This window comes from Trachypithecus francoisi, unplaced genomic scaffold, assembly GCF_009764315.1.
Source record: "Trachypithecus francoisi isolate TF-2019V2 unplaced genomic scaffold, Tfra_2.0 Lachesis_group2, whole genome shotgun sequence".
Classification (NCBI taxonomy): domain Eukaryota; kingdom Metazoa; phylum Chordata; class Mammalia; order Primates; family Cercopithecidae; genus Trachypithecus; species Trachypithecus francoisi.
The window spans coordinates 160,343,090-160,370,748 of record NW_022681465.1 but is presented as its reverse complement, the minus strand read 5'-3'; the positions used below and the strand labels follow the sequence as shown (position 1 = coordinate 160,370,748).

At 41.8% G+C, this 27,659-nt stretch overlaps 1 protein-coding gene across 9 annotated transcripts in view; it reads right to left on the bottom strand.

Annotated features, from left to right (window-relative positions):
• Positions 1-575: 575 nt before the first annotated feature.
• Positions 576-27,659, bottom strand: part of ACSL6 (acyl-CoA synthetase long chain family member 6) — a 62,085-nt gene continuing 35,001 nt past the window's right edge. For 4 of the 9 annotated variants that reach the window (XM_033181313.1, XM_033181318.1, XM_033181319.1 and 1 more), the window contains exons 10-21: positions 27,539-27,612; positions 25,797-25,874; positions 24,174-24,308; positions 23,626-23,760; positions 22,453-22,548; positions 21,029-21,101; positions 18,844-18,932; positions 17,321-17,437; positions 13,446-13,589; positions 11,104-11,205; positions 10,118-10,189; positions 576-4,948 (exon numbers count right to left, since the gene is read on the bottom strand). In XM_033181313.1, coding sequence (XP_033037204.1) covers positions 4,811-4,948; positions 10,118-10,189; positions 11,104-11,205; positions 13,446-13,589; positions 17,321-17,437; positions 18,844-18,932; positions 21,029-21,101; positions 22,453-22,548; positions 23,626-23,760; positions 24,174-24,308; positions 25,797-25,874; positions 27,539-27,612 — 1,253 coding nt within the window. In that variant the 3' untranslated portion in view covers positions 576-4,810. Of the gene's footprint in view, positions 4,949-10,117; positions 10,190-11,103; positions 11,206-13,445; positions 13,590-17,320; positions 17,438-18,843; positions 18,933-21,028; positions 21,102-22,452; positions 22,549-23,625; positions 23,761-24,173; positions 24,309-25,661; positions 25,740-25,796; positions 25,875-27,538; positions 27,613-27,659 lie in introns of all 9 variants that reach the window. The other 5 variants (XM_033181322.1, XM_033181316.1, XM_033181315.1 and 2 more) reach the window with 5 other exon arrangements.

Here is a 27,659-nt window from a genome sequence, read left to right as displayed (position 1 = left end):
CTGAAATGTGGATGGCGAAATTGGAGGATGCTGGAGTGGAAACATGAAGGCTAGTTAATAAAGCACTGTAATATTCCAGACAAGAGATAAGGGTGGCACAAACTACACTAATAGCTGTGACAATAGGGAGGAATGGATGATAGCAAACATGGAGAAGGCAGAATCTGCATATCTTGGACACAGCAGAATTCATCATTTTAAGAAATCGTATCCATTATTCTGAATATGAGTAAAAGACATGGAAATGGTATTTTAAAGGCCACCATAATGGAAAGTTTGAAGACAGTTATTTGTTATGTATTCATAAAAATGATTTAAATCCAGGCGATATCTGACAATAGCAAAAATTCCAACAGTGGCTTGGGCAAAGGAGCTCTTCTCTGGATGGACCATAAGTTCTTGGAGTTTGTGGAATGTTAACAGAGGACATAGAATACGGATGTAAAGTATACTGATTGGTAATGTAGCTTGATACTATGTTTATCATAAGCACTAACTGTGATTGATAATTACCAAATGTATTCACATAAGGGGATTATATTATATAAATATATAAAATAGTAATTATAAGCAACTTTGAGAAATGAAAAATCTTTTATTTTTTACAAAAATTTTCATAAATGCATTTTATATTTAATATACATGCTATAACAAAGCAACTGAAAATGTAATTACAGTTAAGGTACTTTTATGCATATTTAAAAAGTAATATTTTAATCCCCTCAATTTTTAAAAATTGAAAGTAGAATAAGTAATTCTTCAAAAAATATCCATTTTCCCCCATGCAACTGTTGCAGTGATTTAACAAGGTAAATTAGAATAATCAGTCAAATGAATGTTTAAAAGCCACTGTCACCTCATGAAACCCTTTCCATTTGGGACCAAGTTTAGAAATGCTCATATTTCAAATATTTATCTACTGCTTCTGTGTTACAACCAATAATGTGTTCTAACTGAAGAGTTTCTCATTTGGGGTACTGACCTTACTTGAATGCTAACCCACTTCTTATTGCAGTTAATTGTAAATTCACAGAAAGTGTTTTCTAGCATACTTGAGAGGAAATTCAGACTACTAGGATCCCTTTTTCTTTTCATGTAAATGCTTCCTTAAAATTAAAACCGGCAAGGAAATACAGCCAATTTATAGTTTACCAATTTTATATATAGTTATTCATTCTTTTTTTTCCTGAGATATTAAGCACATTTGTAAGTAGTCTGTTTTCATGCAAAAATATATTTTCCCATTCTTTACACTCATTTTAAAGTATTTTATATTTTAAATAACTATATCACATTTGTGCTTCATACATTTGGAAAATAAAGGATATTTCATTTTCTTTACTGCAGAAAAAGGAAAGGTTATTGGTTCTTTAATAGGTAATACAATCAAATTAAGTGCTGATTTCAAATTGCTAAAACATTATCTGATTGTAAAAAATTCCAATGGAAAGTTCTATTTTTTTCTCATACTTGTAGTTTTAACTACATTTAGAATGAAAGCATGACTTGTGTAAATGAAGGAGACATAAAATGTTTAATCCTTGGATTTCTGAGTTTGTGAGTTCCTAATACATGGGGTTAGGCCTACATACTATACCTGACCAGAGTCTCCTCTCCCATTTGCAAGGAAAGTCTCAATATTATATAAAGACATCTTCCACAGCAAAAGGAAAAACAGATTTGGTATATATTTTATAATATACACAAAAAGATCTGTTTGCAAAATATGAGAATTACTAATACATTTGAATAACAGATAAAAAGGCCAAACATTTAAGAACGTATTTACACTTAAGGAACTGATTCTCTATTATACTTCTGGCTTAAATAGGATCCGATGCCCAATATGAATGTGACTATCACAAGTACAACACCTTTTTCTATCTTTGTTAATGAGAAATATACATTTTTTTCTCCTCCAGAATAAAGTTGGGAAATCTGAAGCAAGAAGGATTTTTCCATTGATACATAGGGTTTCATTTCTCATTTCTTACAAAATTAAGTGGCATTAAACAGAGAAATAGATAAATGTACATGCAATATATTTAGGGTACACTATTTACTTTTCTCAGCACATCTCAGCTAACCCATTTATTGGCCCAGGTGTGATGATTTCCACATAGACCTGGAAATCTAGAAATATAAGGTCTTTTAATGGCAAAAAGAAGAAATCTTTTTTTTTTTTTTGAGATGGAGTATCGTTCTGTGGCCCAGGCTGGAGTGCAGTGGCACGATCTCGACTTACTGCAAGCTCCGCCTCCCAGGTTCACACCATTCTCCTGCCTCAGCCTCCCGAGTAGCTGGGACTACAGGCACCCACCACCACACCTGGCTAATTTTTGTATTTTTTTAGTAGAGACGGGGTTTCACTGTGTTAGCCAGGATGGTCTCGATCTCCTGACCTTGTGATCTGCCCGCCTTGGCCTCCCAAAGTGCTGGGATTACAGGCGTGAGCCACTGTGCCTGGCCAAAAAGAAGAAATCTTAAGTTGTCCATAATCAGTCATATCTATTATAAAGTATAAATAAAACAAAATAAGTTTTAAATTATTTGTTTATGTCACATTGTCCAAAATTCTTTTGGGCTTAAAGTCAACTATGAAATTTTAGTTGAGTAGGAGGACAATGAGAAACAGCTTCTTTTTTTGTTGTTATTGGAATGTAAGCAACTTGCCCTTAAAATAGTATGAATATCCAGTTCAGGTAACAATTTTCACTTTTAATTAGCCAAATATATATTAAATATAAAAATCTAATGCTATACAGATGTGACTTTGGACATTTTAAGTATTAGCTTATTCAGAAATGCCTTTAAAAATCAGTGTGTATAGAACTAGCTCATTTCTTAAATGTCAAATTTAGAAGTGCAACAGTGGGTCTTCAGAGAGAATATGCCCAAGAAAGACTGGATAAAAAGACTGAGTAAATACATCAAATGAAACTGTGATTCACTTTTGACAAGACTGAAATAGAAGTATATAATCACTGATGCATATTTATTCAATAGGCCCATGTGATTATGTGGTTTTTAACTAACAGCATTTATTTTTGCAAACTGCTTGGCACTGTTCCAAGGGAAAGGAGCTTCTAGACTACAAACATCGAGCACATATATTTTAAATTAACATATGAATTGCATATGGATCGTTCATATGCTGTTAGAGTCCTGTCTCTACAGAAGAAAAACACCTTCCTGGGATCCATTCCTTTTTCAGAGGCACAAACTATAGCTTGGAACTTAATTGCTGTCCATGATATCTCGACTTTAATTATATGAAATTGTTGACACCCCAATACAGGGTGGGTCTAAATACATAATGCAAGAAAGGAGGTTTTAGTGGGTAAACTTGGGCACTTCTAAAGATTTTAAGAATGGAATTATGCCATTAGGTGGTATTTCTTTGTCTATGGACTTAAAAAGTTTTCTTGGGGCATTTTAAAGAGGTTTATCAAAGTTATATTGTTGAAAAACTATTTTCCCTGGAAATAATATCCCCTCCTTCCCACCTTCTGCCTTGATATTCTTACTGGAAAAAAGTGAAATTGTTCAGAATTACAACCATATAGGGTTTCCAGGCATAGCGTGGGCACATTGGGAATGGAAAACTAGAAGACACCAGCAAAGAATATAGGTACATTAATTGCTGCCTACCCTGAGAAATAACTCTGAGTTTCTTCTCCCAAGTCTTCCTCAAGGATCCATTCATTGTAGAGTCAACAGATGTCTTTTAGAATTCATTATGATAAGAAGTCCATGAACATATACATACTATCCTTGAATAGTTTTCCATTATATTTTTTCTGGATAGTTCCTGAATATTTTAATGAGCTTAATAAACGAGAAAACGTATTGAAAAGTCTTTGTAAGTTACTATATAAATATGACATGTGTTTTAATAATATCTGAATTTGGCTGTGAACAGTGGCTCATGCCTGTAATCCTAGCACTTAGGGAGGTCAAGGCGGGAGGATCCCTTGAGCTCAGGAGCTTGAGACCAGCCTGAACAAAATCTCTAAAAAAAAGATTTTCTATTAGCCAGGTGTGGTGGCATGCACTTGTAGTCTCAGCTACTTGGGAGGTGAGACAGGAGGATTGCTTGAACCCAGGAGATGGAGACTGCAATGAGCCATGATTGAGCCACTGTACTCCTTTGAGACAGAGCAGACCCTGTCTCAAAACAAAAAGAAAAAAAAAAAGAATTTCTGAATTTGCATTTTTCATGAATGAAAGTAAAAATCAGAGAGAAAACTTTCACATATGACAATATGAATTGTCATGTTTAAAGAATCTGAAGTTACATAGACCATGAGTTATCATGTTTTGTTTTAGCATGATTCTGTACACCTAGCTTTAATTTTTGAAGTCTGATTTAATTGTGATTTTGACAATCAGTTATTGAATGAGGTAGTCCACACTGCCTAGATATTTACTGCATCTGGTTACTATTTCACAAATAATTAAGTACAATATATCACTTATGTTTTTCCTTTATGTTTAATAGGAGTTCTGTGAACATTGAGAATATATTACTTTTAGTGGTACACAGTTCTTGAGAAAATGTCTTGATTTTTACATTGCCATTTGTGATATTTTTAGCAGCCCGCTACAATATCATTTTAATAATAAAAATAAAGTGTACTCATTGATGATAGAGAAAATATTGTTAAAGACCTCTTGGGACAGGAAAAGGCTCAGTCATAAAATCAGATGTTTATTCATTTTCAGATGTGTCATTTTGACTCATTACTTTCAAGAATAACTATAATATTGCTACACAGTCCATTATACTGAGAAGAACTTTCCTTGAATTTCACATGGAGATTGAGTAAAGCTCTTCTATTTGTTTTTTGAAGTACTCTCTCAGCTCAGGTCTCTTAGCTTTTAGTGTTGGTGTCAGCAAGCCATTTTGAACTGAGAACATGTCAGAATGGATGTGAATGGCTTTAACCTAAAAACCAAATGCAGAATACATCTTTAACAGGAATAGAACACAGTATTTATAGTATACATGGTAAAAAGCAAACAGGCATATGAGAATAGATATATTGACATACAGACATTATGCTAAGTCAAAATTATGTTGAGAACACTTCAACCCATTTTACGTATCTAAAAGCCAACTTTTTTCCTTCCTATTCATTCATTTAGCCAGTCAACAGAAATGAATTAGTTGCTTACTCTATGCCAGGCACTGAGGATACAAAGAGGAACCATGAATGCCTCTGCCCTTAGGGAATGCACATTCACGTTCAGTAGTGGAGACAAAGAAACACTGGGCAATTATCAGTATGGTATGCATGGGATAAAGGGCACCCATCTCAGGCATAGGAGGGGAGAGGGAGAGGCAGTCAAGGAAGACTTCCCAAATCAGATGGATGTTAAATAATGGGTTATAGTTAACCAGCAAAGGGGAAAAAGTGGGTGGAGAAGGGCATTATAGGCAGAGGCAACCCCGAAACAAAGCCATGGGAGTGAGAAATGGCAGAGTGTGAAAAAGGAACTCTAAGTGGTTTCTGGTTACATAAGAGGCAAAGAGTGTGAGGGATGAAGCTAAAGTGGTAGATGAGCCAATTTATGGAAGAGCTCAAATTTTACTCCAAATACAACAGTAAGATACTGAAGATTTTTAGTTAGGGCAGTGGTATGACTGAATACACATTTTGGAAAGATCTCTCCAAGAGAAATGGGAAGATTGTTTTTGAGGGGATTTCTACTTCGATATCCAATTTAAATAGCTGGAAATCTTGCCTAAAGATGGGCATCATCTTTATGATATCATCTATGGCTAAAGATAGGTATCACCTTAAATAGTTGGAAATCTTGGCTAGAGATATGTATCATCAAGTGTTTCAAAATCAGACATGGTTATTGTAAAAAGGGTTTTGTTTGAAAATTCTCTCGGTGTGCTTGGTATTCAAAGAAGTACAGATTCAGTAAGGAATAGGGCTGCTGTTCTTTGTATCCTATAGAATATACTTTTTTCCGAATTTATTGTTACCAAACATAAACCATCCTAGGAGACCCAATATTTATTGGAAACAGATCCCAGGGGAGACGTTTTCAAACCATAGTGCACTGAGAACTAGGTGATCTGCAGAGGCCACTGCCGGGGATGGTGAAGTGGGGTTTAGATAGGGAAGGGTGGAAAGGAGATGGAGAAGGGTGGGAGGATGAGGTAAGGTGCTTAGGAGTAAGAGTGTGTGTGTAGAAGCTCTGGCTCAAGCCCTAAACCAACCTGAGTAGCACTGCTCTTATGTTTTGTGCATGCTCAATTTTTATATAAGATGTCATCTAAGTTCTACTTAAGTTCGTTTAGAAATCACCATTTGATGACAAAATTAATTAGTCTAAAGAAAACATTAACACAATCAAAATCAAATTTAATCTCAGTTACAGGGATTTAATGTAGTAGTAACTAACCTTTACTGTCAAAATGAAAAACTGAAAAATTGACAGTGCTAATATCCTTAACTTTTCAAAAAAAAATTTCTCTTTCTGTAGAAGCACTATCACATAAAGACTTCTGGTAAGTGCAAACCATCTGTCCAACTTCTTTTGTTATTAAAATTAATACTATGCTTTTAAAAAGGAGATACAAATGCCAAGATATAATTTATCAGTGTTGTAGCCTGGGTTTCAGCTTGTCTGCATTCCTAACAGCATGTGGAGAACATTGTGTAATTGGGACAAGAGTCTATGTTCAGTATGAGAACTTGGGGTGAATATCTTTGAAAAGCCAGCAGTGACAAGCAGAAACTACTAAAAAAATACAGTACTGGAAATATAGATTTCATAAGGAGAGGTATATAATGTCATTTATATGGTTAAGTAGAAATGTAAAAGAAAACATTATGATCTTTGGAAGAAAGAACTGCATCAACAGGTAGCTTTGGAATATCTGCCGAGCCAGCTACCTCCTCAAACCTAAATGGCTGAGTGGGACATCTGCAGCTCCATGTGGCTGTCTGCAAACTAGTTCTGCCTGAGAAGAGGCTGTATCATTAAATACAGCCTTGCAGAAGATCAAGCAATATGGCAGCCTGCTCTAGGATCACCTTTCAGTCCCTTAGTGGGCAGGTCAGAGCGGCACTGCTGCTAGGCTGCCAGTCTCTGGTCTGATCTGACCTACGGCCCTTGGACTATTTAAATCCTTCTATGAAAATACCTATACGACCTGCTTGAGTGACTAAAAACTATAGGCAGTAAGTGGAAAAAAAATGAGTCAGCCAGTTGTTTAACTGACAGTGACTTTAACTGTGGGCCACAAACCTATAGTTTCTTTCAGAAGTGAATCAATGATAAAGCACATGTTCATTTTTTATAATTATTATTTTCTCATAAAGCCAAACTGTCCAATTGTGAACTTGTAAAAAACAGGTGTGAAAGTCCTTATTCTCTCTTTATGCCAAACACTTCATGAAACTGGAATTTCCATTTTTTAGTTAGCAAAGTTTTTGTTGGAAAAAGAAAAAAGGAGATGGCTAATGTTAGCTTGCCTTCCTGAAACCATACTCTTTTCACTGACAAGAGATGTTACAGGATTTTTAAAAATAATTCAGAAATACTGTAACATTTAAATATGGCATTGGAATAAAATTTCTCAAAATTGTCCATTTATGCCAACTCATAAAAGCACAAACTTTCATAATTTTAGAAAGACATAGTGTTTTAAGTTTTTCAATGGTCTTAATGAAATCCTTTAACACAATACTGCTTATAGATAATAAATACAGAATGAATAATTTAGGACAGGAGAGATAAAATGTAAAAAATTACATGAGTTAAGGAAATGTTCATTTTTTATTTAAAGGCAAATTGGTTAGGTAAGTGTTCATTTCAATGACAGGAAATACAATAAAATATTTTTAGTAAGTGCTTAATTAGTCAGAAATTAAAAAATCTATCAAGTGTCAAAGTTCACATTATATTGTCTATGCAAATTAATAAGGCATATCAATGTCAAACAAATGGTTAATCATGGTTAAGTATGCTCAAATACTTCCCAGCCACCTGTCTACTCATTAAAACATATCTTCCAAAGATCTCCATAAATTAATAATGGTTGGCCTAGTTCTAGGAATTGTCTGTTCTTGGAAATTAAATTACATCAATTGTTTTTCTAATTCAAAGTTTAATTCAGATCAACCAAGTCCAGTAAGTCTGAACTCCTAAAGCTTTTGTTAAATGACTTAAACTTTGGATATTGAACTTGAATTTGTTATTTGTGTGCGTGTGTGTGTGTGTGTTTAATTAGAATTATGCTTTAATTGGCCATTCATTTTTGAGGAAGAGGGAAAAGGACAAGATGACAATGGATTATGGATTAACTGAAACAATTTATGTTAGGCTTTGGATCACAACTGAGAGCACACCCTCCTCAGGCATGAGGCCTGGTTTTTGCTTTCCTGTGGTCAGCTGAGGGCACACACTGGCTGTGGTGGGGAGAATGCCATAGACCAACAAAGAGGAGAATGAGAACAGAGAAAATCAAAAGCCCACAGCCTTGGCAATAAAACTAAAGGCCTCTGAGATCCCACATGACTTCCCTGTATTTGAGGTTACCATGGTGAGGGCAGATTATTAGAGCAGAAACTCTGCAAAAGGCATGTGGAAAGTCAAGAACATGTCTCCTCTCAGTGAAAGCTCTAACCAGAGCAATGGTTAACACTGGAAACTTAACCAAAGGTCCCTTTTAAGCATAATCTTAAGAGTTGGTATTTTTTTCCATGAAGAGGAATCTGGGTGTCATATACTCTGTGTGCCCTGGGGCAGGTCCCGCATCCAAACACCAGCAGGGGGCGTGCAGGCCTTGTGAATGCACCAGGATGTCGGCGGGAACTGAAGCTTAGGCTGCAGCCAGCCCTTCAAATCCGCACAGGCCCAGACCAACCAGGCTTATGGCCAGTCATTTGTGATCCCTGGTCTACATGATCACAGAGGATCCCATCACATAACTCACCACTGAGGAAGGGCAATGAAGTCAGTTCTAGCATATTTGGAAATTTAAATAATTAGTATGCCAAAATTGACCTTTATCTTTTAGAAAGATAAATATAACTTGCCTGAATGCCTCAGATTCCATACTTTTAAAAAATATTTATTTACCCAGGCCTAAATTGCCCTAAAACATACTGACAGATGAGGGTAAAGCAGTGTTTCTCAAAATGGATTAATGTAAATATCTATTTTAAAAGAAAAACAGTATTTTTAGACCCTGAAACTATGCTTAGATTTCCTTAGTTTGAAACTAAAAAATTAAAATTTTAATCCATGAAAATTTTTTTAAATTGAAAATTAAAGCACTGTAAGAGTTTTATATTTTAAACTGGTTTTAAATGTTTTTAGGTTATTAAGTGAATATACAAAATTTAAAGATTCTTGTCAAACTTGAAGACCCCTGTCATTAAATTTGGGGATACAAACTTGTATCAAAAACAATTATTTTAAATATAAGGAAATTTTAAAAATCAGTATATTAATATTTTTCCATTTGAAGCATTTTTCTCTTTGAATTTTTGACAAAAGAGGATGTATAAATGGTATATGTAAGTCAGACTAAGTATGCTTATGAGCTCAGTTACAATAAGAATCCAACCTTGCAGACAAAAAAAAAAAATTCTTGGAGGACTGCTGTGTCCTCTCCCAAAGCATTGTTTCCTCCTCTTTTCAGAGGGCATGCTGGGCTGACAGATCACTGGCCCGAGGAGACCAATCTTTCCAATGTCCTCCTAAAAAGTAACCTTGTCTGCTGAAGCCAAGAAAACAGTCCCCATAAAAATAAAAATAAAAATAAAAATAAGATAGGACTGTCGTCTTCGTTAATGCAGGAAGTCTGTAAGACAGATAATGTACATATGATTTACTAGTGATAGCTAGGGTATTATTTTAGCCTTAAGAAAGTTTGTAATTATAAAGATGAGTACAATCTCTTTTGACATGTGGCCTATTTTGGTTCAGGAGGCAGCTTGGAACAGGCCTTCAGGGGTCCATTGGTACACAGCCTGCTGGCGGGCCACACCATGAAAAGTCAGGAATCTAGGTCAGGGTCACCATGGGTTAATTTAATTTTCATCACTGCCTAAAGGGCTGTAACAAGTATGGGGAGGGTAACAGTTACCTGCTCAAAAGAATGGAGTCCACTTTCTTTTCCTAACCTCACCATATCTTCCAAAATGGCTTTCTTCAGATCCTGAATCAAACCATATGAGAAAAATTACAAGATAAGAACACATTTTTCAAAATGGAGGTAGAGGAAACAACACTTTTGAGTAAAGTGCAACTGTGATTGTGCCAACATATGCTAACCCACAGCCCACAACCGAGGCTGATACTCCCTGGCAGCACTCCAATTACCACCTCTCATCAGGCAAGTAAGTACCTGAAATGGCCAAAGGAGTGACCATGAATGGGCTAATGGACCACTCAATTTTTTTTAAAGCAGCCTTTTGGTCAGCCTGGTGAATCTTGCTACCCCCAGATGAGCCCAAGGCCCGGGGACCAGTAGGAGAGGGAGGGTCTATGGCTACTGCTAAGAAATGGACCATGTGACTCAAGGGGCTACACTGAGTCAGAGCACAGTGACCTCCTCCACAGAGTTCTACATGTGCCATTAGAAGGTTTCAGGAAGGTGTGAATAGTTAATACTCTAAGCAGGAAGAATTGTGCTACATTTTCTATTCCATGACTAGCTGTCTATATCCAGTAGGCACAAAATCCACCTTCCATCTGAAGGAGCATGGTAGGTGAGTCAGAAAGCCTATGTTCACATCTGACTCTGCTGCTAACCAGCTGTGTGACCTTGGGCAAGTTACCACCCTCCCTGGACTCTCCTCTAAGCCACAAAGCAACAGGGCTGGATAAGCTTTCTGTGATGTCTCCTGGCTTAAAATCCAAACGTTTGTCAATCTTTCTAAGAAGAAATATGAGTTTCTTCAGTAACAAAAAAAGACAAATCTCTGGTTTAGACTCCCCACCATGTATAAAGTAATGTTAGAAATTCTGTACGAGCTTGAATTTCACTGGTCTACAGCTTTTCTGTCTTCTCATTATGTGGTATCATAAAACATTCAGTAACCTTTCAGGAGACAGCCCCAAGATACCAACCTTACTTGTGCAGAGATCTGCATATGTTCCTTCAATTCCTCTCTTCTGGGCCCAGGAGGGCATAACTTCAGGGTCAGGCACAACAATGCCTACCAAAAAGGCCTGTAGTGCTCACCAAAGGAGAACACGGGCATGATAAACGCATTTAAAGTGGTTATTTGTGGTCCAGCATTAAAATTCTCAGACTCCACCTTTTTCAAAAACTAAGTATATGCTTATAAAACGTTTGTTCATGTCATAACATTTCTGCCAATATATCACACTACTCATTTTCTGATATATTCCCCTAGTTTTATATAAAAAATAAGTTTAAGGACATTAAGAATCAGTAAAGTTAGACTGATATGTACCTTTGATTCTCATGCAAATCTCAGATCAGCACATCTTTAGGAGGCTGATCAAACAACTCTCTGATCCAAATTCTATGAACCAAAAACCAAATGTTTCCCAGCATTACCAAACCACGTTGAAATGGTTTCATTAATACGATTTTCATTCATGAAAGACTTCTTCATTTTGTTTATTTTTTCTTTTGAGACAAGGTTTCACTCTGTTGCCTAGGCAGGAGTTCAGTGGTATGATCATAGTTCACTGCAGCCTCGACCTCCTGAGCTCAAGTGATCCTCCCATCTCAACCTCCCGAGTACCTGGGACTACAGGTGCACACTAATTTTTGTATTTTTTGTAGAGATAGGGTTTCATCATATTACCCAGGCTGGTCTTGAACTTGTGGGCTCAAGCAATCCTCCTGCCTCGGTCTCCCAAAGTGCTGGGATTACAGGCGTGAACCACCATGCCAGGCCTATTTTAATTTTTAAAGCATTTCTTTGAAAATGATTTCATAATATTTATAGAAATGCAATGATAGTATAGAATATATTTGATATCAGGTGGGGCATGGTGGCTCATACCTGTAATCCCAGCACTTTGGGAGGCCGAGGCGGGCAGATCACTTCAGGTCAGGAGTTCAAGACCAGCCTGGCCAACATGGTGAAACCATGTCTCTACTAAAAATACAAAAAAAAAAACAAAACAAAAAAATAGCCAGGCATGGTAGTGGGCACCTGTAGTCCCAGCTACTCGGAAGTCTGAGGCAAGGGAATCACTTGAACCCTGGGTGTAGAGGCTGCAGTGAGCCGAGATTGTGCCACTGCACTCCAGCCTGGGTAACGGAGCGAATATATTTGATACCTTAGATATCATAGAATATATTCATGATTTTTTTTTTTTTTTTTTGACACAGAGTCTCACTCTGTCGCCCAGGCTGGAGTGCAGTGGCCAGATCTCAGCTCACTGCAAGCTCCGCCTCCCGGGTTTACGCCATTCTCCTATCTCAGCCTCCCGAGTAGCTGGGACTACAGGGCCCGCCACCACACCCGGCTAGTTTTTTGTATTTTTTTAGTAGAGATGGGGTTTCACCGTGTTAGCCAGGATGGTCTCGATCTCCTGACCTCGTGATCCGCCCGTCTCAGCCTCCCAAAGTGCTGGGATTACAGGCTTGAGCCACTGTGCCCGGCCTATTCATGATCTTTCTCACTTTAAATCTAAATACTATTGAAAGGAAAATAAGTATAAAACTCCTCCAAATAACTGAATCCTAGTAACCTATATTAGGACTAGTACCATTAGTACATTTTTTTTGCAGTACTCATCAATTTGTAAAGTTCATTTGCATATTTAAAAAAATCAAAACAGGCCAAGTGTGATGGTTCATGCCTTTAATCCCAGCACTTTGGAAGGCTGAGGCAGGAGGAGAATCACTCGAGCTCAGGAATTCGAGACTAGCCTGGGCAACATAGCGAGACCTCGTCTCTACTGAAAATGTAAAAAAAAAAAAAAACAGCTGGGCATAGTGGTGTGTACCTGTAGTCCCAGCTATTGGGGATGGGGAGGGAGGGGGAAAGGGATGAGGTGGGAAGATGGCTAGAGCCCAGGAGGGAGGTTGAGGCTGCAGTGAGCCATAATTATGCCACTGCACTCCAGCCTGGGTGAAAGAGCGAGACCCTGTCTCAATAATAATAATAGTAATAATTTTTAAAATAAAAAATAAAAACAGCAGAAACCCTGAATCTTGCTCTAGTATTTTATCTCAAAAATCCTTGGAAGTAGGTAGAGCATAAGTGAAAAGGAATGGGAATGTTCATTAGTACTACTTCAGACAACTTACTTGACCTAATTACATTTTAGCAAACTATAAGTAAGATTTCTCCTTTAAAAAGGAGTTTTCTCTCATGTTTTAAAATGCAGAGGAGAATCCTGGTGTCTGATTGGAGATTAATGTTTAATCTGGGTTTTTCAGCATGCCCAGGATATGTGGGAGGGCTGAAGCCCAGAGGCCTCACCTTTAAGCTGTCCCCATGGACATAGATTTGCGCCACAGGTTGGCTCCGGATGTAGATGTTCTCAATCTTCTCGGGTGCAACATATTCTCCCTGAGCAAGTTTAAATATGTGCTTCTTCCGATCAATAACTTTAAGAGTTCCTGCCTGTAGAGTTGGACAAATGGCTTTATAAGACATGGCACTCTCAAGCCTGAAGCCTTCGCTCCTCAGTGCCGTAACCCCCTGCCCTACCCCACCCTGCAGACCCCACCCCAATTTCTTTTCCATCTGTTGTGTCTGCTCTTAGGGAGCTGCAAGGCTCCTGGAGAGAACCACTGTGCACCGCAGGTTGATGGCATCCAAGCTCTGCTGGGCCATGAGCATCCACTGTCCTTTCCCCTCAGCAGTTAGCCACCCACACAGTCCTCCCACCACTGCCATCCTCATGCCTAGCCGCAGGTATCCTCACCTCCTCCTTCTTGGAGGCCCACCGCCCTTCCATCGGGGCACCCTTCTTGCACACACTCTTGCTCCAGCTGCCCTTTTTCTCCCAGCATCTTTGGTTCACTCCCTTAGACCAAACTCAGGTCTCTTGCGCAGCTACTGTCTCCACCCCTAAAGAGCAGCCTCTGCATCCCCTGGCATGTAGCACAGACCTGACAGAGCCCCTGTGACTCCCACCTGACATGCCAGATGGCACTATGTGCACAGGCCCCTGCAGGACTTCTGCAGCAGGCAGGTTACCTCCTTGGACAGGGAGTGCTGGTGCCACTGGCTTCCAGGACCTGTTCTCACCTCCCTGACTTTCCTCCACCTTTTTGAGCATCCAAGGTGATTAGGTGGGCCTCTTGCCCCTCACCTCCACTGACAATGCTCCTTGGAGTAAACACCGTTTTCTTTTCATTGGTCACTCCCAAGTCAATCCAAGCTTCCAGCTCTTCACTGAGCTCCAGATCCAGAACCCAAATACCCTTGGAATGCTTCAAAAACTAGGCTGTTTGTCTCAGAGGATGTAACATGCTCCTATATGAAACTCATGACCAAGCTTCTCAAGCCTGCCCCAGCCTCCAAACCCCAAACCTGGAGATGACCTTGTTGTTTGCCTCTCCTGGGATCTCCAGCGGTCAGGCTCACCTGTCCTTGCTCACAAATTCATCTCATATCCCACTCCTCCCAGCAAAACCACTTCCTGACTGGACTTCGGCACACACACTGTCTCCACTCCATCTGCTTAATCTGCCAGTGCCAGAGCAATCTCTCCAAAAGGAAAAAATGAGCAGACTCTGTTTTGCTCAAAACCCAGGCTGGACATCAGGCGCTTTCCCTACCCCAGCTTATTTGGTCCTCATGGTCCATTAGCTGAGTGTTGTCCCCTCTGTTTGACAGATGAGGAAAATAAGGATCAGAAAGGTTAGTTAAATCCTCCAAAGCCACACAGCTAGGAGCTAGGGGAACAGGATTTGAATCCTGATCCTTCTGGACCAGAAGACTATGCTTATTCGTTGATCTATTTAACATGATTTCAAAATAATATTTTTTAAAGCACAAATGTCTTTATAGATGATCTCTACCTAAATTTCAAGAATGAATCATTCAAAGCTTGAACATACTCTTCTAAAAAACAGGGAAAAAACCCACTTACCAGCTCATTCAATAAGCTGACAACAAAACCATAATAGGGATGTATATAAAAGGAAAATTACAGATCAATCTCATTTGTGAATATAAATGGAAAGATCAAATACAATTTTTAGGAGAAATATTATTTTAAAAGTCACATCATGGTTAAGTTGAATTATGTCAAGAATGCATGATTTGCTTTACATGAGAAATATAGAAAAATAAGTATCTCAATAACTGCAATAAGTTTTCATTAAATTTCAAAAATCATTTAAAAATAATAATTTAAATAATGGACTCTCACAGAACTACCTGCCTGCAACTTTAGGCTCTGTGCTCAAGCACAACACTAAGTGCTTTACATGAATCCATTTACTTGCTTCATATTACCCTCTAAATGGTGGATGGTTTCATTCAAGTTACAGGGCATCAGCAGCAGATCCAGGGATTTCTGAGACTTCAAGCTTTTACAATATTGAGGGCCCTCTTTAAGAAAAACCAGGTAAAATGAAGTGCAGGGCCTTGGAAGGGGCTGATGCAAGTGAGCGGGCTTGAAGCCTAAGCTCCCTGAGCTGACGGGACAGTCCACCTTCTGCAGGTGTTTAGGGCCTGCTGACCTCTCTAGCCTCTCTCTCCCACACCTATGGGTCTTCAGTTGGAATTAGTTGCTTCACATGTCTAGTGCCTCTACTCAGCATATATTACTATCACGCCCTGATTGTCCTTCCCACTCCCTCTTCTTGGAACATGACTCATATCCTAAGACTTGGATGCAGTAGGTGCCTGTTCTCCTCTGCCTCTCCCAAGGTGCGTGTGCCCCCAGTGTGCCCCCAGCTCATACCCATCACATTGGGTTGGGAACTGTCTAATCATGCATATCTTCCCTAAGCAGAGTCCCTGGGCCAGGGCACTCACTGGAGATACATCTTTGTCTGGGGCAGGCATGAGGGTTTCTTAAAGGGAAGTACGCAGGCCCAAGCAGGGGCAGATCCATTCACCAGCCCACTCGGCCCCCCATGGGCTCAACATCATTCATGTGCCTGATGAACTCAACACCTCAAAATGTCCACCCAAACTTAGCACTTCCCAAAGACACAGGAGAGGTTCCTGGAGTGGGCTGCACCAGGCAAGGGTTCTCAGTGTCAGTGACAGCCGTTTTCTGGTCAAAGAATTCATCTAAGCATCTCCTATGTGCCCGGCATTGTGCTAAGTGCTTTGCAGGCATAATCTCATTTGTTCCTCACAAAAATAACTTTATTTTCCTTTCTTTTATTAAAACATTTTTAAAGGATAAAATCCAGGCTGGGTGCAGTGGCTCATGCCTGTAATCCCAGCAGTTTGGGAGGCTGAGATGGGCAGATCACTTGAGGTCAGGGGTTTGAGATCATCCTGGCCAACGTGTTGAAACCCTATCTCTACCAAAAATACAAAAAGTTAGCCAGATGTGATGGCGAGCACCTGTAGTCCCAGCTACTGGAGAGGCTGAGGCAGGAGAAATCGCTTGAACCTGGGCGGTGGAGGTTGCAGTGAGCCAAGATCTCGTCACTGCACTCCAGTCTGGGTGACAGAATGAGACTCCATTTCATAAATAAATAATAAAGGATAAAGTCCAGATCTTGCACAACACAATAACTTCAGAGGTAAGCAACATTATGATACCTATTTTAAAAATGAGAGAATTAGGCAAAGTGGTTTTGGCTAAAAGCTGGAGGCCATGGCCAAGGAATGCCATGAAGGCTTGTTCTCCTGTTCTATAAGTGAGTCCAGGTGAAGCCACAGATGGGGATGAGGCTCTGCTCAAGGTTACATGAGCAACTGCTGGCAAAGCCACAGGAACTAAGGCATCCTCCCGCCTGTCTCCAAGCTTTCCCCTTCACTCAGTGCCACCTTTTGGCTGGGGGCCAGCATTGGTGGGTTTGCAGGCCTTGCCCTTCTCAGACGTCCCAGAGACATGTACCCCCTGTTCCTCCTACTTCACATCGGATTCCACACACTGTCAGAGGTCTTTCTGGAAACCATTAAGGATAGGAATTCAGTCTTCAAGACCTCAGTCACACCTACCTGCACAGGTCCCTCATCACCTTCATGAGATGGAGTGAGAAAAGAAAGAAGCTCTGGGGTTCAGGGAAGGAAGAGCCTCCCCGCAGGTCCCAGAGGTGCTCCTGAATGACTCATTTTCAGAAGGGATTTGGAGAAGACTCCTGTCTCAGTGACCTGGACCACACACCCTCCCACCGCCAAAATGTTTGGAGCTCCATGGTTCCAAACGTACACACCGGCAGCCATTTTCCGATGTCTCCAGTGTGAAGCCAGCCATCACTGTCCAGGGCCTCCTTCGTCCTGTCTGGATCTTTCAAGTAGCCTTTGAACACATTTGGTCCTCTCACACATATCTATGGGACAAAAACCATGGCTTCTCTCAGCCACAGCATGAGGAATGAGGAGATGGGAGGCTGTCTCCAGGCATATGGAGATAAGGTGCACTATCCATCAGGAAAGCCACTGTGGATATGGCAGGGATGGAAACAGAGGACGAGGAACAGCCTGCAGCTGTCTGAACTGTCTCCTGCCTTCTGTCAAGCAACATCCTCCCCATCTTTCCCCGCTGCCCTGGCCACCCTAGGCCTTTGTCATCTCTTTTCCCTCAGGAGCCCTCTGGCCTTGGCCACATGCTGCTCTGTGACACTTGATGGGACTCATCACAGATATTGATGGCTGGCTGATTCTACCAGGGATGCTTCAGCCCCCTGCTCCATTAGCAGGCAGTCATTCCCACTCACTTCCATGGAATGAACAAGTACAGGCCAGCTCTATCTACTCCATCTGGCCTATTTGTAAAAGGTCATATTTCTGCTGGGACAGATCACACAGCAGTAGGCCATGACATAGTTAGGGGGAAAAAATGAATTTTTACAAAAGTTTGGGGCTGGGCATGATGGCTAGCACCTGTAATCCCAGTGCTTTGGGAAGCCGAGGCAGGAAGGATTGCTTGAGGCCAGGAGTTTAAGACCAGCCTGGGCAACACAGCAAGACCCAGTCTCTACAAAAAAAATTAAAAAGTTATTTTGGCATGGTGACACATGCCTGTGGTCCTAGCTACTTGAGAGACTGAAGCAGGAGAGTTGCTTGAGCCCAGGAGTTTGAGGTTATGGTCTCGAGTTCAGTGGACTATGTCCACACCACTGCACTCCAGCCTGGGTGACAGAGCAAGGCCTGACATCTCTACTAAAAAATTAATTAATTAAGGGCCCGACACGGTGGTTCACGCCTATTATCCCAGCACTTTGGGAGGCCGAGGTGGGTGGATCACGAGGTCAGGAGATGGAGACCATCCTGGCTAACACAGTGAAACCCCGTCTCTACTAAAAATATGAAAAAAAATAGCCAGGCATGGTGGTGGTGCCTGTAGTCCCACCTACTCAGGAGGCTGAGGCAGGAGAATGGCATGAACCTAGGAGGCAGAGGTTGCAGTGAGCTGAGATCACGCCACTGCACTCCAGCCTGGATGACAGAGCGAGACTCCATCTCAAAAAAAAAAAAAAAAAAAAAAAAAAAGAATTAATTTAAAAGTCTGGGAATTCCAAATCTTGATTTAGACCAGCTCAGTCCCAGCACTGGCTCTTGGTTGCCTCATAAACAGGAGAGGAGATACTGAGTTGAGCTGAGTCAAATTAATCAGTAGTTTAAAATGACTTTATACACAAGGCAAAAGGAAAATCATTCCATCCCTACTGTTCTTGTTTGTTTTTACTCACTACACGTAGCAGCCACAGGCATGAATGGCTAAATCCTTGTTTACCTCTCCCTCTGCTTTGCAGGCCCAATAGTTCAGTTCCTCAACATCAACGAGCTTGATATGATTGCAGGGAAGCGGTGCCCCTACGTGCCCTGGAACACCGGAGCAAGATGGCATTTGTTAGTGTTCAGATCCGTTTTAGCACTGAAGATGTTCCAAGCCCCTTAAAATCTCTGAGTGGCCAAAGTGGGGAATTATGGATGGAAAGTAACACACCTTTAAAGGGGTATTTGTTACTGGCAAGTGTTGGTAATAAAACAAAGTTCTGGAGAAAGCAAAGGCCAACAAAGGCATTTGTTTTACATCTGATTCTTAATGAGCAGGACAGGCACACCTGGCCCAGCACCAACATGCACAGGGTCCTGGGTGGGGTAGGGAGGCACCAACCACAGGGTCAAGATTTTTGACAACAGTGCCCACATGAAAGCATTTTCCCCATTGTCAGATCACACGTCTTGGTTTGGGGATCATAAAACATAGCAATCACTGCTTTTCCTCTAGCCACCAGACTGTTGATCAATGTGCTGGAAATCTAGAAATCGTAAGCTTGTGGATTCTGATTCAGTGGGTTTGGAATGGGACCTGAGATTCAACATTTCTTACAGGCACCAAGGTGATGCTGCTGCTGGTCCCACACCACATGTTGAATAACAAATGAATGGAAAGCTGGGATGAAGAAACTTGCCCCATGAAAATAAGACTCCAAATTCTCTTGGTCAAATTTATCACAAAATTACATCTAAGACATTTTTCTAGTGACTGTGGTTGTTAGATAATTCACAGGCAAGTTGGAGAGGTTTTAAGCAGATGCTAGCCAAGGTCCTGAAAGAAAATTGAGCCACCTATATGAAAAATGAGACTTACCACCTTGGTTTCTCTTTTAAAAGACAGGCTATCAAATCTTTGACAATACTAATCAAGTATATCTATCCTCATACACAAAAGCCTTTTCAAGTCTTATGGTAAGAGTCAAGTGAAAAATGGAAAAACCTCAGCAGTGTTTACATAGGAAAATGTAAAGGATGACTTGAGAGGGAAGAGATACAGGTCCAAAAGGAAGGGATACATGAGGGTAGATACTGGAAGAATCTGCTCTAAATCTGGTGGGTAATCCATGGGCTGCCTACTACAGACCTGCTTCCCCTTTTGCTGAAAACCACTCAGCAAAAGAATCCTTCAGGATACTGACTTCCTCTCCAAGACTGGGGCCACTCTTTGTACTTAAGTTTGCTCAACTACAAACTGGAAAATTTTAGGATGATGTGCATGTGAAAGAAATATGCTGTTTAATGCAATATTATTTTCAGAGTACCTTGAGATACTCAGCAGAAACCGGATAGGTGGATTTTAAACTGAAATCATATTTGGCCAAGCTAAGTATAGAAGCATTTTTTCCTTAGTCCTGTCTTTTAAAATTGTAGTTGAATAAAACCTATTTTGTAAATAAATTATTTAATCATTTTGCTGCTGGCAGATCCCACAGGAACCAGCTTTGGAGATCACTGTTTTTTTTTTTTTTTTTTCGGTCACAGGTTTTAGTATTTTCCTATTTCTTTTATAGACAAATAGAAATCATGCACAAAAGAAGTAATAGATCACAAGATACAACTCTGGATGGAAAAATGTTTATAATATCAGTATATTGGATTTTTATAGATTCTAGATACTACATGGCCTTGCTTACAGTATTTTAGAAAGAAGGAAGCAGGCTATGAATTGGACATGGTGTAAAGGAGAGGCAGGTTCATATTGGCCAGGGTACTGTTTCTTAAAGGGCTATTTTAGAGACCCTTTGAAACCTACGTTCTCCTGTGATATCAATGTCTCAAAGGTAGCGGCAACCTCAAAAAGGAACAGTTCTCATCCACGCCCTCATTCTGAGGAGATTCATCCTTCAGGGCCAAGTGGAAGCATGGCTGTAGTGGGTAGCCCATGGATTACTCACCAAATTTACACCAGATTCTTCTAGTATGCTAAGGATGAATAAAAAAGGGAAAAACCTCAACAGTGGTTACAGATTCACAATGCCACAACCCAGACATAACCCCCATTAATGCTTTTCTTCTCTCTCTTCTGCTTTTTTCCTAAGTACCCGTGCAAATTTACTTTCCATGAGGGAGTTTTAGAGCTGGCTGCTTTTACTCCACAGTGCCTTGCGAGCCAGTCTCACATCTCTAGCCTGTCCTACCTGAGGTCCAGTCGCCAGGTGTGGTGAAGGTACATCCAGCTGTGCACTCAGTTTGGCCATAACCTTCATAAACCTTCAAACAAAACACAGAAGCCACACTGTGGGCACACACCCTCCAAGAGCTGACTGGCCGCCCCTTTCAGACAGCTAACCTCCCACTGAGAGCATCTGACTGCTTCATGATCAGGGAGGTGGAGGGAGGGAGGTGCTCTGGAGGTAGATAACTCCAGGTGAACCAGACAAGAAGCATGGCCACATTCTCTTGGAAGAAGTGCTATTTTTCTTTTTTTTTCTTTTGAGATGGAGTCTCACTCTGTCGCCCAGGCTGGAGTGCAATGGCACGATCTCGACTCACTGTAAGCTCTGCCTCCTGGGTTCACGCCATTCTCCTGCCTCAGCCCCCCGAGTAGCTGGGACTATGGGCACCCACCACCACGCCCAGCTAATTTTTTGTATTTTTAGTAGAGATGGGGTTTCATTGTATTAGCCAGGATGGTCTCGATCTCCTGACCTCGTGATCCACCCACCTCGGCCTCCCAAAGTGCTGGGATTACAGGCGTGAGAAGTGCTATTTTTATCATAGACACTTAGTAGATAAGGTTATATAGTTTAGGGTAAAGATTTCTGACCTATTTTCAACCACTGGATCTACTTTTCATCTGGATAATAATGAATTAAAGATAAACATTTTAAAATCTACTCTGTGTTTTATTTTGGCTCCATAAGCTATTCCCCTCCAGAGCCCCACCTGTCTGCATGAATACACCATGTGGAAGTGTCTGCCTTTAGAAGTGGTCAGGCCATGCTGATGTGGAATAGGAGTACGGTGAATAAAGACTAAGGCTTCTAGAGCAGAAAAATTTAAGCATGCACAATTATGAAAAGGATGGGTCTACTTTACTTAAAATCTGTCAGCCACAACCACATTATGATACGCTACATATGTAGAAACTTAATAAATATAAGTTGAATGGAAAATGAAAAAATAAATTTTTAGAGATGACAAAACATAACAGATCAAATAACATATAAATGGGCTTTCTCCCTTGTTCTCCTTTTCTGGGTTGCAAGATATTTTGCAGGCTGAAGAAGGTAGAGATGCAGCATAGGTGTGGTACAGATTCTCCAACACATTGATGATCTATCTATGGTTTGTCTAATCCCTTTTGCCCTTTGTGAAAAACTTCCAAAGGTCCAGATAAAAGAATTTCCCAGAGTGGATAAACTTGGGCTTTCCAGAATATGGCAATGCCATCCTGGCTTTCGCTGGCTCTGAGTTTTTTCCTCCTCAGAGGAGGGAGCTTTTGTCTCACAAAAATCTTGCCCCCTGGTTCATTCTTTCTCTGAGCAGTAGAGGGTATAGTAGTTTTCCTGCCTTAACGTACTTCCTGCTGTTCCCAAGGGAGGACACACAATGACAATACCTGGCACCCTAGAGCTGCCCGGAGAAATCCCAGAACTGTTGGTGATGCTGGGGCTGCTCCAGTAACAATCATCCGCACACACCCACCAAGACTGGCCTGTGGGAAGAGAGAAGAGCTGCCAAATTTTGTGATGTCTGAGATGGTGTCCAGTCCATTTGGGTTTCATCCAAGGTCAACATCCAACAATTGGGTCCTACCTGGATGCTAGGGCTGGGATCAGAAAGAAGGCCTGAGGTTGTACAACACATGAGCTGAGGAAATTCCTTCCCTTTCCTAATGATAAACACAATCAGCTCTGTAACTCAATCCACCATATGACCAATATTTTATGCCTTTTGAGATAAGTACCATTAGTCTGGGTGGCATTCTATAATATTGGTTCTTCTCCCTTCCTTAAAATACACAGCTATTCCCTCACTCTCCCATCATTGACAAGAATCCAAAACAATTACTTAGGACAATCTCTTCCAATTTCCATTTTAATGGCATTGCCTTTTTTCACGTATAAATCAATACCATGCTTTATTTACTACGTACTGCTGAGGACACAGAATACTTGAAACACTTTGTTTACGTAAGTTGAGCCAAGATATTTTAAATATTAATTTTCAAAACTAAAAATAGAGTAGCAATAAAAAATGAATAATGCTACTAATTAACTGCAGATTCCTTGGATAATGCAGAGCTTGAAAACTTTTGAGGAGGTACAGAAATGAGTAATTCAAGATTGGTCTGGTGTGGGAGATATTAAAGGGGCAGAACACAGGAAAGAAAAAGAAGATTTTGAACCATTTGGCTAGAACTATGCTGCTGGAAAGCCACCACGGCCAGGATTACAGGGAGGGGCAAGAGAACCTTCAGGGCCCAGGAGCTTCTCAGTGGAGCACTAACCTGACTACCCAACGGCAAAGCCACATTGTTGCCTGTGGAGATCAAGGGACCTACTATCCACAGTAGGTTTTCTTCTTGCTCATCTCAAATGTAATGTATCTCCAAAAATCAAAAATGTTTAAGTTTAAAATTTCAATCATAGCTTAAGCTTTGATTTCATGAGCAAATGAGTTATTATTTCACACGATTACAGGGCACTGGGATGAACTTCTCCAGTTCTCCTGTAAAGTCACCCGTTGGATACTTAGGTGGCCCTCTACAATCACTTGTTCATTTTCTTACCTGAATCTTATTAAAGAAGAGTTCATCCCAGATACTATCATTCCTGATGATTCCACTCCGCACCTCGGCCTGCTTACGCTTTGCTGCAAACTCCAGGAGCCAGCGCTTTAATGGTGTGTTTGCCTGGCTGAAGATCTGAGGAACACAAGTTGGAAGCAGCTGTCAGGGCCTGAATGTCTCACTTCTACACATATCCCCCAGGAATAAGGCCCAGACTGGCCAGCAGAGAAGCTATGTTCCATTTTGCCCCTGCAGGAGGTCACTGAATGTGTGACATTGAGCTGAAGGTTAACACTGCCAGGGTCCAGGCATGCTGTGAAGATGGAAGTTCCTGGAAAAAAAAAAAAATCTCTCCCGCAGGGGTTTTTGGAGAATAGGAAGAAAACAGGAGTAGGAAGAATGAGAAAGAGTCAGGAACTACAAGAGAGGAAGCAAGTTCTAGGACCTGGTGGTGGAGGCATTGAAAGCCTGCCTGGGGCTCCAGACCCTGTCCAAACAAGCAAATATGCAGCCCCTCAGCCTGGCTGAAGACTCCCTGCAGAGCTCACCTTGTCATACATCCGGTTCAGCAGTCGTGGGACCACAGGGAAGATGGTGGGGCATAGAGCCTTCATGTCATCTGAGAGGAGGCGGATGTCTCCCTGGAAGAAGCCAACACGCCCTCCGTGGCAATAGACGACAGACTGGAAGGATAGGACAGGAAGGGAGGAGTCCTTTAGGGTGGTCACTACTGGCTATAGTCCAAAGCTGTCCAAAGTGCTACCCTACATGGAGAGCACCCATGACCCCCTGACCCAGCTCTGGTCACTGCCATGCGACACTGAAGAATGCTATCTGAGGTGACCCCCACCCCCTACCTTCCAACTAAGTCCCACTCAGGCACAGGGAGATGAAGCAGAAGATGGAGAGGAATCCTGAGCCTCTGGGAGATGCCAAAGCAGCCATTCTCACTGTTATGTGCCCCCTCACCTACTCCCAAACCCTGGACATGGGCCTCCCTGGGGACTCAGGTCTTTGAGATGAACTACAGCCTACTAATGGGTCTGCTCTAGGTCTTAGAGGCGTTGGATTTCTCCAGGGAATTCTGGGAAGGTGAATGTGTGTAGGTCCCATGAGTACTGGAGATGCTGCCGAAGTTGGCTGTGGGTGCTGTTCAGTGGGAGGCCAAGGGGGAGCCCCTGACTGGTTCCTAATGGGACTAGGAGTATGCCAGGAGCCTTATATATGCCCCTTTCTTTAATGCTCATAACAGCCCTATAAGGGAAGTGGCATTTCTACAGGTGAGGAACACAAAGCTCAGAGAGGTTACATGACTTGCCCAGGGTCACAAAACTAATTTACAGTAATTGCTGGCATTGAATCCAGGTCTGGAAAGCTGCAAAGCATGCTATCCAGATGCCAGAGCCTTACCTGCACTATTATATAAGATCTCTTCCAAGGCAAAATGGGAAAGTCCTAGAAGACACAGTTTTTTCATACGCTGGTCCCTTGAGTGACACATATATGGAGAATTCCTTGTCTCTACAATCACATATGGATTCCTCCTCCCACTCCCTCTGTACTTCCACAAGGCCTGTCTCAGGGCCAGCCTCAGGTCAGTCCCCATCTGCAGCCTGAGGAGCCAAGCCAGTTTCATTCCCCAACTTTACTCTATTGTTTTCTCTTTTAGGAGTCTGTGAATTGTAAAAGTTATGGAACATAAGTGTTTTGGTCATAAATGGAGCTGTACTGCAGAGCTTGAATGGTAAAGCGCGTCTGCAAAGCTGCAATGCTCTCTGAGAAGATGCTATCAGCTGGGGTGTCTCTCAGCTGAGTGTGTCCATGGGTAAGACAAGGCAGGCCTGGGGGCTTCCCTGGAACAATGCTCCCAGGAGGGACAGGTGGGGTGGCTAAGGTCCTCTGAGCCCTCGGACCCCTATGGTACCTTCTGAGGACAGGGCAGTTTGGTCCTACTTCATGCCACCAGTGACAAGTGACACCCGCTAGGATTATGGGTTCTAGGCACAGAGTGTGCCTCCCTGATGCCAGGGCCTTACCTGCACCATTCGCTCAAACATGTGTGCTAAAGGCAAATAGGAAATGTGCACATCCGCACAAGTGGGAGCCCACTGACTCTGTAAGAAAAAAGAAGGAGCCCAGGCAAGGCCCCGTCAGTCAGGTGGGCGTCTTACCTGGATTACTCTCTCAAACATGTGAGCCAGAGGCAGGAAGGAGATGAGCACATCGTCCTGTCTCGGAAAGATCACTTTCTGCAGGCGACGGGCATGGGAGACAGAAAGGAAAGAAACACTGACAGGAAGACGACAAGAGAACCATAAAACAATAAAGAGAAAATGGTCCTGGAGGGCAAACAGGAAGAGGGGGAGGGGAATGGGAGTGGTGAGGACAGAGAGAGGTGAGATGAAAAAGAGAAGAAATGAGAGAGAGAGGGAGAGAGAGAGGGAGGGGGAAGGTGCAGAAAGAAGAGAGACAGAGAGACAGGGCAGCATAGGAAGCGGAGTATTAGGTCGCAGCGTCAGTGGGTCTAGGTTATCTGCAGAAGCAAAGAGCCAAATGAAGCACACAGAAACCAGCAGAATGGGCTCCTCAGGGAAGTCTCCTCTCAGAGGGCCTGCCCCTCACTTGCAGTCAGTTGATGCCAGCCCAGCTCTCTCCCCTTCCTCCCGACACCTGCAGGACCTGCCCCACACCACATTTCTCCAGGCTCCCTGGGACACCTGGGCAGGGATTCAGAAGGTCTTGGCTAGTCAGCACTTTCTAGTCCTTGCAGAGAAAGGGGCCCAGAGACTCCCAAGTCTATGCAACTGGGGCTGGGGTACAAGCCCCAGCCAGAAGAGGAGACAAGGCCAAACCCCAAACAGTGGCTGAGCCTGGCCTCACAAGCCATCCCTGGAACCAGGGCCTTAAAGGAGAATACTGACAGGGAGCCCTGCTGTGCCCCGCCAGGGCCCAGGACACATCTCACAGATGGGACTGACCCTAGGGACAGGGGCTACTCCAGCCAGGGGAGCCCTGCACAAGGCTTGGGATCCGGGTGGGCTGTGCCTCCAGGCACTCTCCTCTGCTGGACTTCCCTGCTCTCCATCCCTTTGCAGAGGCCTTCAGTCTCCTATGCTGGCTTTTGGGCCAGCTTGGGCAAACCTTGCTCCCGACCTGGGCTCAGCCAGCAACTGTCTCTCACAGTTTTCTACTAAAATAAATTGTCTTTCACAGTTTTCTACTAAGTGTTTGGGGCACACACTCCATAATGTCATCTACCATGAACGTGGAGAGTGACTTTCTCCACAGTGGAGAAAGAGCCAAACTTTTTTGAAAAGATACACTCCTTTATGCTGAAGGAAACTGCAGGACATACTCACCACTTGTGGGAAAAGTCCTCCTTTGTTAGCCAGTTATAAAATGCTAACATGTTTTAGTCAGGCCAAGATATCAAAGCTTTTTTAATTTTAGATTTACCTTTAAGTACAGCCTTATAAATTAGCAGTTGCCGTTGTTTCTCAGACTCTAGTAGTCCTTAAACACAAAATGACTGAATTAAACCCTGATCTTCGAAAAACAAGTTATTAAGGATTACTTTGTAAATAAAGGTATACACAAAACCATAGCTATATCAATTTTCTAAGTTATTTGAAGTTAGAAAGGAAAAATAGGTTTGCATGCTTTTCTTTCTGGGATCTTAGTACTCCCAGAAATCAACTGAATATTTATCAAATATGGATCATTTCAGTGTTTGGAGTGAAAAGTGATGGTAAAAGTGGGGTTGCTCTAATAATAACAGAAACTCCTGCCTGTGAATGGCAGCACAGATTACATCACGAAAAAAATAAAAAGAAAACAAACAAATAAAAAAAATCCTCTGAGGCTTGAGGTTGTCCTCAAGAGACACCTGCAACAGTAATTCTACTTTATTCACCTCTGTCACTTTCAGAAAGCCTGAGAAATCAGCCACCACGTTCCCATGGGTGAGCATCGCACCTTTTGGGTTCCCTATAAAAAGAAAGCAAGAAGTCAAATTAGTTGGAAGCTCAAGGGCC